The sequence below is a fragment of the Ornithodoros turicata genome, unplaced genomic scaffold (genome assembly GCF_037126465.1).
Source record: "Ornithodoros turicata isolate Travis unplaced genomic scaffold, ASM3712646v1 Chromosome11, whole genome shotgun sequence".
Classification (NCBI taxonomy): domain Eukaryota; kingdom Metazoa; phylum Arthropoda; class Arachnida; order Ixodida; family Argasidae; genus Ornithodoros; species Ornithodoros turicata.
Genome location: NW_026999295.1, coordinates 1331587 through 1343865, shown reverse-complemented (window position 1 = coordinate 1343865; position 12279 = coordinate 1331587). Strand labels below are relative to the sequence as shown.

General features: G+C 43.9%; 1 protein-coding gene across 8 annotated transcripts in view; it reads left to right on the top strand.

Annotated features, from left to right (window-relative positions):
* The window catches only part of LOC135371405 (piggyBac transposable element-derived protein 3-like), a 140239-nt gene that overhangs the window by 89548 nt on the left and 38412 nt on the right, over positions 1-12279 (top strand). The window contains exons 11-13 of one of the 8 annotated variants that reach the window (XM_064605471.1): positions 8141-8434; positions 8685-8846; positions 8924-10613. The exons of the other annotated variants lie outside the window; for them this stretch is intronic. Coding sequence (XP_064461541.1) covers positions 8141-8434; positions 8685-8842 — 452 coding nt within the window. The 3' untranslated portion in view covers positions 8843-8846; positions 8924-10613. Of the gene's footprint in view, positions 1-8140; positions 8435-8684; positions 8847-8923; positions 10614-12279 lie in introns of those variants that run through there. 8 annotated transcript variants of the gene reach the window in all.

The following is a 12279-nucleotide window of genomic DNA, read 5'->3' as shown; positions in this document are numbered from 1 at the left end:
CTCGTTTTCACCACCTTTTAACCCCAATTCCCCGGATGTCCCATTTTCCCGCACCGTTTGTCCCTCTTATCTTTTATGTGGCCATTGCTCATGGGTTCTTTAGATCCCTGTCTGCTAATTCTTTATTTATTGGTTCTGAAAATCTGTTGTACCTTTGTTTGGTTGGTTATTTAAACACGTCTGGCAAATATATTTGCATAGAACAGCCAGCACGTGCACAAAGGAACCCTGCGCGAGCATACAACACTTTTGCATGGAAACGTTTGTCTATTGTCCTGCGAGGGACAGAATGACCTATAAATTAAAAGGCAGAATTAAAAGAATGACCTATAATTTGGAAACAATGCAATTATCAAAAGCGTAAACATGCAAAGTTGATCTGGCGTCCACTCTTCTCCCAAATACCGTATACACGCGTGTTTAGTGCGCACGTAGAAAATTAAAAGAATGACTACAGATTATACTTGACACAATCAGCGTGCGCTTTTATTTAGCAAAGTTAATATCCTTAGTTCCGCCACATTTCGTAGTGTCACAGGCACCTGACATAGACTGCATTCAACAATTTGCCCATCGGCCTGTGGTGATGGTGCGGCCCGTGCTGCTGCAGTTTTGCCCAATGTCGCAGCCCTCTCACTGCATTCGTCGCTGTTCTTGCTCCTTGTCCTCTTGTGCTGACGAGGAGCAGGAAGCCATGGGGACGCGATAGCTGCATCATCTGGCGAGCTGTCGAACTCGTGTTGCCTCATCGTTTCTTCTCGCTGACCTTCATCAAGCTGAAGAGACTCCAGGGAATGGAATACACTTGAATCCTGCTCCTCAACCTGAGGAGGTATGCTCTGCTGCTCATCTCGCTGCCGTGCCTGCGTGAAACAAGCAGCCAGAAAGGCAAACCAATTTCACTCAGAACACATCACATATACCATGGGGGTGATCGCAGACAGAAAACTTTAGCCCATAATAAAAATCTTCTGCTCCTTCGCCTACCTCCCTTCATCCTTCATCCAAGCTTATTTGCTATCATCTCGCGCCTAAATACTGTGATTTTCGCGCGCTTACCTCTTGCAATCCAGTAATTATGACAGGACCAGACGGGCAGTTTTGGCTCAAGGAATGTGAGGGCACTGTAAAACTGCCACTTGCCACTGCCAGTGTATACCGGTGTCGCGGATCCGCTCTTTGTTGCTGTTTTCGTGTGCTTCTCGTCTTGAAATTTTCTTCGTTTCGACGAAAAAAACATTATTCACAATATCTGTTGAGGATGCCGCAAAAGAAAAAAATATCGCGTTTTGTGTGCACCCACCTGTTGTAATGTGGACGTCCGCGTGCATCTTTTTAAGTTCCTGACACATCTTTTCTCAAAGGTGGTGTTTTTTTGGGAACATTCCGGTATCGTTCCTCGCTCAGCTTCCACAGGGGCAGATGTTGCTCTGCTATGCCAATCAAATCGAACACGAACGCGCCACGTCATCTGTGCCCGCAGCAGATGCCGTCAGTCGTCAGAATCTGTGCCGGGAGGACGAGGTATCCGGCTTCCGCTCCGGAGACAAGAAAGTAGTGACGTGGCGAAAGGTGCCGATCACATGGCACTAGAGAGTGGTGACGTTCCCTGCCGCCTGTGCGTCAGCCAGCAGAAAACTGTATCGTACAGGGTAAATACAGGGTAAACGTATAAATACCAGCAGACCAGACTGTAGAGACGCAAGCGACAGTCGAGACGTTCGTGGCATTGTCTCTTAGGCGACGCTGCCTTATGCTGATGTCGAGATTGTATTGCCTATTGCTGAGTCCGTCCCAAGAACCGCTCAATGTAGGCAACCACGAAAAGCCATCTGAGCCGTCTTCGTCACTAAGTTTGTAGATAAAGAGAGAAAGAATGCAGGTCTGTGCTGAGCGTCTGCCGGGAATCAAACGAGACGCGCTCGTTTATTTTCTTGTCATCTTTTAGCTCTTGCCACTGAGGGCGCTGCACGTCCTCTGCTGTAGCAAACCGGATACCAACTACTAAATGGTTGTCGGGGTTTCAGATCCCAACGAAACATAGTACCACAGAACATGACGCTGGCTTGTTGACAAAGGGCCTGTGTTCCTCCAAGGCCAACACAAGCAGGGCAGTCACAACACAACGGGACGTAAATTATACCTGTGCCTGTGTTCGCCCCGAGGCTTATGACAATGACTATTTTCAGGGCGATTGATGATCTCATTGAAACCTAACCGTAACTAAGGGAGGTTTATTTTGTTAACATATATTGCATGCTGATGAGGGGCCATATTTTTTGCCATAACGTATATTGCAAGACGACATGCTGAAAGACGGGACAGTGCAGCTTGTCGCTCTCATTCAGTGTGCCAGGCTTGCCAGCAGGGTCAGATACTGCTGGCATCTTGCCTGTCGATTGGGATTCAGTTACATACTTGTCTAGCCTTGTGCATTCCACGATTGTCAAAGCAAAGGAAATACTAGCCTAGTTGCTTTAGTTGTACCAACAATATTCGTAAGTATATATTTTTTAAATAGACAAAACATTTCTAAGGAATGCCCAAAATTATTCACAGATAACACAATTAAAATATTTCACAGATCGTCATCATTAGCAAATGGCATGTTTCTTGTGAGCCTCTACCGTGCATATACCAAGTTTGGGTTGGAGATCTTCCTCTGACTGGGCAACTAAAGCTATGTCGTCTGCAAAGGCTAATGCAGTGATTTTGGTCTCGATGGCATGTCCGGTGGTTGTCAGTGCCTTTAGGTTGACTCCTTGTGTTTCATTTTCTAGTCTTGTGAGGAGATAATTGATATAGACGTTGAAGAGGGTGGGTGATAGAAGTTACGATTTCGCGAATTTGTGATCCTTAACCGCGAACCTTACAATCACAAACGTGGAACAAAAACGTTGAAAGAAAATATCAGGATTACCTGTATCCGGTCTCCGATGGAAATTTGTGAAGCACTGTTCCTCTACCGTTACTATTTAACTGCTCATTGCTTCTTCTATCACTCTCCAGTGTTAAAACTACATCTTCTGGCTTGAATTCCTTTGTCCTAGCCCTCAAATTGTAGCGTGAGGTGTGCCTCCTTTTGCTTTAGTGCATGGATGACATACGTTCTCGTAGATCCTTTAAATAAGTGCTAGCTGGTTTATTTAGCCCAATAGGTGGTGTCCAGTCACCTGTCCATGTTTGTTTTAGAATAGAAAGTGGATCGTTAGGTATGCAACCAAACATCAATTGGAAAGGGGACATTCCTGTTACTTTATTAGGTACTTCTCTGTACGCCCATAGCAAGCAGGGTACATACCACGGACTGAAACCGAAACAGATATCGGTTCGGTTACGGTTCAGTGTCACATGTCTGAAAGCGGTTTTGGTTACGGTATGGGATTTGGCATTTTAATATTTGTGGTTACCGGTAACCAAACAAGTGAACTCGTATTTTTTCCGTTTTCTTTAGGATGTATCTGCAGGCTATGTGGATGTTGCAAAATGAAAGCTACAAAGTGCAATTGGGTAAAAATGAACATATTCATCTGTTGCACTTCGAGAAGGTGGTGCAGTGCCATCTGCTGACACACTTTTGCCATTTGTGACATTCGACGTTAAATAATTTGTTGCTGCCTGTATTATCTCGTGAACATTCATTTCGCTCGTGCTGTAACAAGCTACAAGGCAAGAAAAACTGCGCTTGTTCAGCAGTTAAGTAAACAGACGTGGATACAAGCAACGTGCTATGATTCAGACATTAAATGATCACAATAATACATAACTCATAAGGGACTACACAGTCATACGGTGCGAGTGTCATCCGATTATGGGTCCCATCGCATAAGATGGTCTCTTGTCTACACAACTTCTGGACAAAAAGCATATGCCGAAGATATCTATTGTAGCGACAGCACTTACAATAACAACACTAATCAGAGTTGTAAAGCGATACAAATATCACATCCAAAGTTGTTCGCGTTCACTCTTGAACCAATTCTTCTGAATTGGTAACCGAAATAATAGTTTTTGGTTCAGATTAAGGTTTCGGTTAACCGCTGATGGTGAATTGCAGTTATGTTCTCGTTACGATTCTTGAAATAATTAGGGTTCTAAGCGGTTTTCGGTTCCGTTCCGGTTTCACTTTCTGGTACATATTTGTCCACTCTCTGCCCTCAGCTTGGATCACATGCCTTAAACGTTCCATTACACCATTCCATTCCACCATCCCACAAGACCATTGCTTTGTGGATAATCTGGTGTCGAGAACCGCATATCGACTCCCATTCTGGTCGCTAGTTACTCAGTCAGTTTGCAAGTAAAATTGGTGCCTTGACCACAGCTGATCACTTCTGGCATTCCATATCTAGCGAATGTCTCGGTCAGAGCTTGGCATGTAGCCTTTGCAATTAGATTTTTCAATGGCACAACTTCAGGCCACCTGGTACTCAGGTCTACTACACTGAGCACATATTTATGTCCACTCACTGATGATGGGTCCAAAGGTCCAATACAATCGCTGCATCGAACTGTTTCTCAGGTTGAATTAGAGGGGTAATCGGAACACGGTCAGTTGTCTTGCTCCTAGAGAATATCTGTCAGTTATGGCATGACTGACAGTGTTTCTTGATGGCTGATACCACCGACAGACAATAAAACGCGCTTTTCACCCACTACTTCGTTTCACCACACTTTCGTTGAAAAGTGGCCTCCCCAAAGCGAGTTCTGCGCCAAGGTGAGAACATCTTTTCTGCATCCAACCCGCAACACTAGTTACAAACACGCCTGACCCGTTCGTTTCCTCGTGCAATAAAGGACCATCATCTACAACCATGCCATGGATTCCTTCTCTAGCTTCTTCCCATATCTCCTTCAAAGTCTCATCTTCCTTTTGCTCAGCAGCAAGCTTGCGTGACTCTTCGCTTTTATCTGCTTGCTCATGCGTCTCACAATCGACTACATTTACAGGTAACTGCACTGAATTGCCGTAATTTTGTTTTTGCAACTACTTCCTCCTCCTCAAAGATACACTGGTCTTTCGTACCTTCCTTTGCGTCGTCAAGCTTCACCTCGTCGTCTACTATAGTTGCCATCTCTTCGGCTTCTTTCTCAAGTTCACGCCAATTCTGTTTGATCTCCTCGTAGTCTTCAGGTGCTAACAGAACATCTACACCCACAGACAATTTGCCTGTGACTGCACAAAGTGTGTGTGACACAGTGTGTGACATGTGTATCATTTGCTCAAACACCAAGAACCCGAAATTTTTTTGAATGATGGGTCTTTTAACACAATGTCAATATGATAACATGTCTGAGAGCAGAACTTGCGGGAAAAGATGTTTTGTCAAAAAAATCGGTTTTGTAAATTGTTCATTAAATTCAAAAATTGTTTCTACCACTCCACCAAAATACTCTGAAGCAGCTACTGCTTCGCGGAACAGTACAGCTGGATTGCTTGCGTGGAACAATTGAGCCATATAGCCATCTGGCAAGCCATATGGCATAGTGTCAATCCTTTCACTCTATTTTGAAAACATAATACACAAGACCGAGGATTTGGTGTGAATCAACGATTTTCTTAGTCTACCAAGTCTTCCAATTCTACCTGACACTGCAGGCTAGAGATGACAGTTTATCCTCGTATCGGTTTCTCTCTCTCTCTCTTTCGCTTTTTTTTACACCTTGTTTCTGCAGGGCATCAAAAGTACCTGTCATCCATAGTTTGTCAACGAAAATATGTATTTGCTACAAACTAGAAACGCTAGAACTCATTCATTGCCATGTATCATTGTCTAAAAATTGTCGCGTCCTTGTCTTCATTCTGAATTTCAAGGGAAAGGCTACAATAACGCGAGAAATGTACTGCTTTTTCCCCTGATTTCCTTTTATGCTATGACAACAGTGATCATTTCCAAACAAAACTCTACATAATGTTGTACAATGTTGATGTTGGCAGAAAAAATAATAGAGAGAGATTGAATTCGTCACACGACAAAAACTTTACGTGCCATTCCGTCATTCATTGAGGTCAGTTTCAGGACATTGCACTCAACGAACTATCTAAAATGATGGGGACAAAAGCTTTACATGCCATTCCGTCATTCATTGAGGTCAGTTCCAGGACATTGCACTGAGCAAACTGTGTTAAATGATGGAGACAAAAGCTCTACATGCCATTCCGTTATTCATTGAGGTCAGTTCCAGGACATTGCACTGAGCAAACTGTGTTAAATGATGGAGACAAAAGCTCTACATGCCATTCCGTTATTCATTGAGGTCAGTTCCAGGACATTCCACTGAACGAACTATCTAAAATGATAGGGACAAAAACTTTGTGCCATTTCATCATTTTAGATAGTTTGTTCAGTGGAATGTCCTGGAACTGACTTGATTTATATGACCAGGCAAAAAGGATTAAAAATCGGGCTGTTCGGTTTTCTGGAATCATGATTAAAAGCGTTAAAAACCCCAGTCCCGGGGAGCTAAAAAGACAGACACATACACATTGCACTGACTGGCGAACTGACTGGCTTGGTTCGCCAGTCAGTGCAATGTGTATGTGTCTGTCTTTTTAGCTCCCCGGCACTGGGGTTTTTAACGCTTTTAATCATGCCCAGGCAATTTGCATCACAATGATGTTCCACTACTGAACTTGACATCCAAATCTTGTCAGCCAATTTCTAGTTGGAAAATACAATCAGGCAACACTTAGTAAGACGGAATTCACTGTCTTGTGGATTTAAATCATGTTGCAATCTAATTAAGTTACAGTTTTGCGTGTCAGAAAAAGACAATAACGAAAATTCACAATCTGCACTGAGTCAATAGTCAACAGGCCGAAATCGGTTCACTGATACGAAATGTAGTGATTCAAATCATGAACCGGTTTGATTGTTAATTGTTTCTGCTCTGAACCAGAATCGAACCTTAGAAAATAACGGCTCCAGTCTTCACAGAGGACACTCGGTGCTGCCAAAACATCTTCTGTTCAACAAGGGCGTCTCCCCCTAAACGATGCGTACTATGCTCCCTAAGTGACCTTGCCTATTGTATTCGAGTAGAGTTTCCTGACCTGATAGCATATTGAGGGACCGTGCTATGACGAATCTCTACGTAAAGAGCATCCTGTTCCCCCCTTCCTCTTACATGCCTGTCACTTCTCTGAACATGCGACCCCCACATAAGACCCACCGGCCTCATGTCACCTGGTCCACCTCAATGGTGGCGTCCGTTTGAACTTTGTTGTTTCAGGAAATTTATTGAACATCTGTCAACACTATTACACTATTTACAGTAGACGCTTATGTGCTGCACGATGATGCTGTGTCTACAGTGTCGCAATGCATCGTGGCAAGTGTTTTTCTTCTCATCTCCACATTAAAAGCTGTTACTGGGTATATTGTTTTGACGTACGGTCTGTCTGCTTTCACGTTTCCATGTCGACTATGTAGTACTCTTAGAGACAGAGGAATAGACATTCACAAGGTAGGTAAAGTTAAATACCGTAGTACATGCTTTGCAGTAGTCAGTCTATGTATTGTGACTGGCACAGTGGGGGTACACAAGAAATGGTGTTCTGTGATATTTATTTGCGCCCTCATGTTGTTGAATTGAAGCGTGTAGTAATGGAAATCAAACAATGCAAGGAAACTAATACCATCATCATTAATGAATAGTAGTAGCAGTTGAAGAAAAGGCACCGGCAGTTTGTTAATCCATCTTTGTTAATCGTATCGAAACCACAGTCGTTGACATTGCAGAGTAACGTCTACTTGATAGCGCAGTTCACTTGATTTGGTATAACTCGCACGCTTCAGTATATGCGTACTTGAATTCTAAGGAGACATATACCAAGGAAAGGGAGTGATTACGCGTGTTTGTACGTTTGTATGCCCACCTTTCTGGGTTCTGAACTAAAATGTATATATATATCTCAGCATATCCTATGACTGTAGTCGAGTGATCGGGTAGGTCATCGCTATAAAGCTGTTATACTTGTGTAATACAAGCACGCATTGCATTAAAATTGAGAATTACATAACACACATCCTTGCACATGTTGTGCTTCCAACTTGTACACGTGAAAGTTACAGGGTGCTGTGGGTTAGACAATAGCTACATAACACAATACACACAACGCTTTGTGCTACTTTTTCAGCCGTAGTCACGAGGCCTCCTCGAGGTGGCAACCGATGTATTGTTCCAGAGTGCAAGCACCATTCATTGCGCAACAGAGAAGTTTCCTGGCACTATTTTCCAAAAGAAAATGCTGCACGAGAACTTTGGATACAGGCCCTGGTTCAAGACACGGTGCTGCCAGAGCCATGGAAGCCTAAACCTAGCTACAAGCTTTGTGGCGCCCACTTCAATTCTTGTGGGAAGAGGCAGTACATGGACAAAGTGCCACGTTTCTTGAAACCTGGCACGTTCATGCAGGCAGCATTTGGAAAGAGTAAGTCTTGATGTAACTCAGCTCAGCAGGATATGCAGTTCAAACCGTAACAGTTTTCTCAGCAGAGAGTTTTGTGTAACTCATAGCTATCCTACTTCTCATTGGAGGTAGACATATAGTTTCAACATACAGTTCGAAGTGGGTGCTCTGAAACACACAATAATTTACCTATGAGCAGGCAGTGTGTTCCTATATATTTTATTTATTTTCTTATGTGAAACTAATAGACATGCACTTGTTGTTGCTTTAGACTCACAGAATGGGTCATATTCGCTTCTTGATGTTGCCGTGGAAGTGAGCATAGAAACCTCCTTTGAAGGCGAGAGAAGCGTGCGGGTGCCACCTGTGGAGGTTGACGCCAACACCAGTGCATTCCAGAACATGTGTGGTGTAGCAAGCAACACATAACATGGTGACTGCATTTACTTCAGTATACCAGCAGCTGTTAATCTGTGGTATAGTAAATAATAAGTGCTTTCCTTATTCCAGCCCTTCTGGATGCTACTGTGCATGATCAAGTTGAATGATTTTCAAGGAAAGGCTGCTGCAGACATAGTTTGTGGAAATGCAGAGCTTCGAACAACCATTGAAGTGTTACATAAACAAAATGCTAACGGATCTTGCTGAGGTATCTTAAGGAAACATGGACCTTCATAAGGGTTGCAACTTGGCTTTGTGCGAGAGATGCTGAGCTAAATGGCACACAGAGCCGTCAACATGACAACTTATGTGGCACACTTGCAGCAGCAAATGATCAGTTCTCCAATGAGCGCGAATAGCTAGAGTCATGTATTCGTAGGGCCTGACATTTTAGGGTTATACCTGATTGCGCCCGATATTTACCGGCAAAAGCAGTGTTTAACCCCGTACTTCCTCGAACCAGGGGCTCCCAGTTGTCGCTGCGCTAAAAAAACTCCCAATCATCATCATCGAACCAGGGGCATCCAAGGTGATCGCAATTTACACAAAACTTTGTGAACCGTGTTGTAAATGCAAAGATACATATGCTCATACAAACAGTCAAAACAGTGACCATGTTGCCTCTTAAATGCATGGACTAAATATTAGTACTCTGTGTCTATTAGCGTGTTGAGTGTATTACGTCGAATGAATGAAAGATTTGCACATGATTTGATTCACCCAAAATCTGGTTGAATCATGTTCAGTTAAACCCGATTACACCCGAATTATTCAAGCGAAATATAACCCGATATTTACCCTTCAGTGTGGCTGAATACCATATCCTGAAATGGCCAGGCCCTATGTATATGTGATGACTGACAGACAGACAAAAACCAAATCAAGGCAATAGAATAGAAAGTGCTCAAGCCTACTCCCTCTGATATCTTCTCAGACGATGGAAAAGTTCACCTTTATATAGGGTTTAAAGTCGAGAACGTTTCAAGAAGTTCTTCACATTTGTGGAGATTAGGTACGAAGACTACAAAAACGCTTGCAATGGAAGTCTATCGAATAGTGGGAGACATCCAACATTTTCTGTTGAAGACCACCTCATACTTGTTCTGGTAAGACTGAGGGTGGGCTGGCTTGAGCAGAACCTAGCATACCGGTACAATGTATGTCAGTCTTCCCTACATTAGTGAACTGTGCTCGTTTTGAATGAAGTTGCTTGGCAAGTACTTGCAACAAACACCAATATGGCCATCAATGCAGATTGTGGATGAATTTATGCTAGCGGTGTTTCAGGGGCTCTTATCTTAAAGTATAAGTGATTTTGGATTGCACAGAAACTTTGCACCTTGAAGCAGATTGCACCTTGAAACCAAATGACCGTGTGGCCCAGTTATCCATCGTACAAATCCTACAATACTGCTAAAGAGTTTGTTGGCATTGGCCCAAATGGATTTACAACATTTGTCAGTAACCTTGCCTCTGCCAGGTTTCAGATGAAGCACTAGTGAAACAAAGTGGCTTGTACGACTGACTTGAAGTGGCTGATGCTGTCACGGCAAACATGATTTCTTATTGCAGAAGACCTGCAGAACTGAATGTAGGTTTAAGCATTCCCCCTTACTTAAATGGTGCTTCACTTCTCAACGACAGATGAAACCGCACCAAGAAGTGTAGTAAAACTTGGCATCCTGTGGAGCGTGTAGTATGGAGTGTGAAAACAATCAGAATTTAAAATAAAATAAAAAAAAAACGTTTTGCGACTCGATGGCAGGGTTGCTAAATCGTGTTTGGAAAAGTTGTGCACTGCTTTGCAACTTTTTAGAACTTTTTCTAGACAGGAAGTAACCACGAAAGAAAGAAGGGAGAGGGTGGTATAGACTCACATGGTAGGGGACCGAGAGACACGGAACAAGAAGGACGGACGACTTAGTGTTCCGTGTCTCTCGGTCCACTACCATGAGGAAGTAACCGCTCTGGATGTGCACTTAGATGCATGACCAGGATGAACAGTCTTTCCAGAGGAATGCAGCATCTTCAAGCGGTGTCTGAAACACAAAGGGTATTTTAGAGGGACTTTAATGAGGTATTGTTTCATGGGACAGCTGTGTTTAAGAGCATACTGGCAAAGGGGGGAGGAAAACAGTGCTTGCAGCACCGTGTGTCAGAGATTATTGGAGCACCCAGATGGTCGAAATTATCCACACGCCTACCCTGTTTCATCTGCTGCATGTTGCCATGCAAGTATTGTGAGGGTGGGGTGATTATGAGAAATGGAGTGATGGTGGGCTGAGGGCGAGCCATAGAACCAGGGCACTTGGATGCCAAATGTCCCATATTTTTACATTTGTAGCACATAGCTCGGTGGAAATATCTTGTCCTCGGCGAAACGCTGGGGCTCCGTATTGGTCGGATATCACTTTGTATTTCCCTTCCTGCTCAGCTGTAGGCAAGGCAGAGATACGTTGGCGACAAGCAAGCAAAAAGTTCGTGATGCCGTTCGCAGGAGATGGAAAAGTGTGGCTAGGGGAGGTAGACGAAGACATGCGACCATTTTGAATCTGTGATCCAGTTGTTGACGTTCGCGGTTGAGGTGGACTATCAGTCCGTTGCTGAGACGTAAGGCGATGACAACGTCGGGCATGTATGAGGCTAATCTCGAGGTCAGTGACGATGTCAATGAAGTCTGCAACGGTCTTTGGTCACTGGGCAAGAATTGCTGCCACAAAGTTGAAATCTTGAAGTCATTGAAGAAGATAGTCAATTTGCTGCTTTTCAGTCAAGGGAACTGGAGAACGGGCAAGGGGCTTGAGTTTAGCGAACGTGTAGCTGTCCAGTGATTGCCCTGGACTTTGAACGCCTTCAGAGATTTTTGCGTGCCATTCTATCAGCGTGAGATGATCCCTGACCTGAGTCCGGAACGCCGTTTTCCAAGATAACACGTTTCGTAGTGTTTCCCAAGAGCGTAGTGCCAGTTGCGGGCCGTTCCACGGAGTTTGCTTACAGCAATTGCTCGAAGGGCTTCGTCAGCCCTGGTGAAACGCTGGGACAAGTGCATTAGTACAGCTGGAGATTACGTTGAAAAATAAAACTAATTTCTCTCCTGTAAGTTCATTTTACTTTTGCGAAAACTGAAAAGTCCCGGTTGTTAGATATGCGCAATATGTTGTGTGCTGTTTGGGGCATTAGGTTTTGTTTTTGTGTTTGTTCGGCATTTCTTGTACGTGCCATCGCGTCCCGCGTGGCGTGTGCTGTTCATTCTTCTCTGCGCCTTTAAAGGCTTCTGTTCACACACGTCTGGACTGCTTGTCTCTAGCTCGTATTGCCGCGCCTGCGACTACTGTTTAACAGGTTATGGGCCCAGGACGCCTCGACCACTAGTACTGGGACGCTTGCTGGATAAGAAGGTAACCAATGCGGAAAGGAGGAATGGC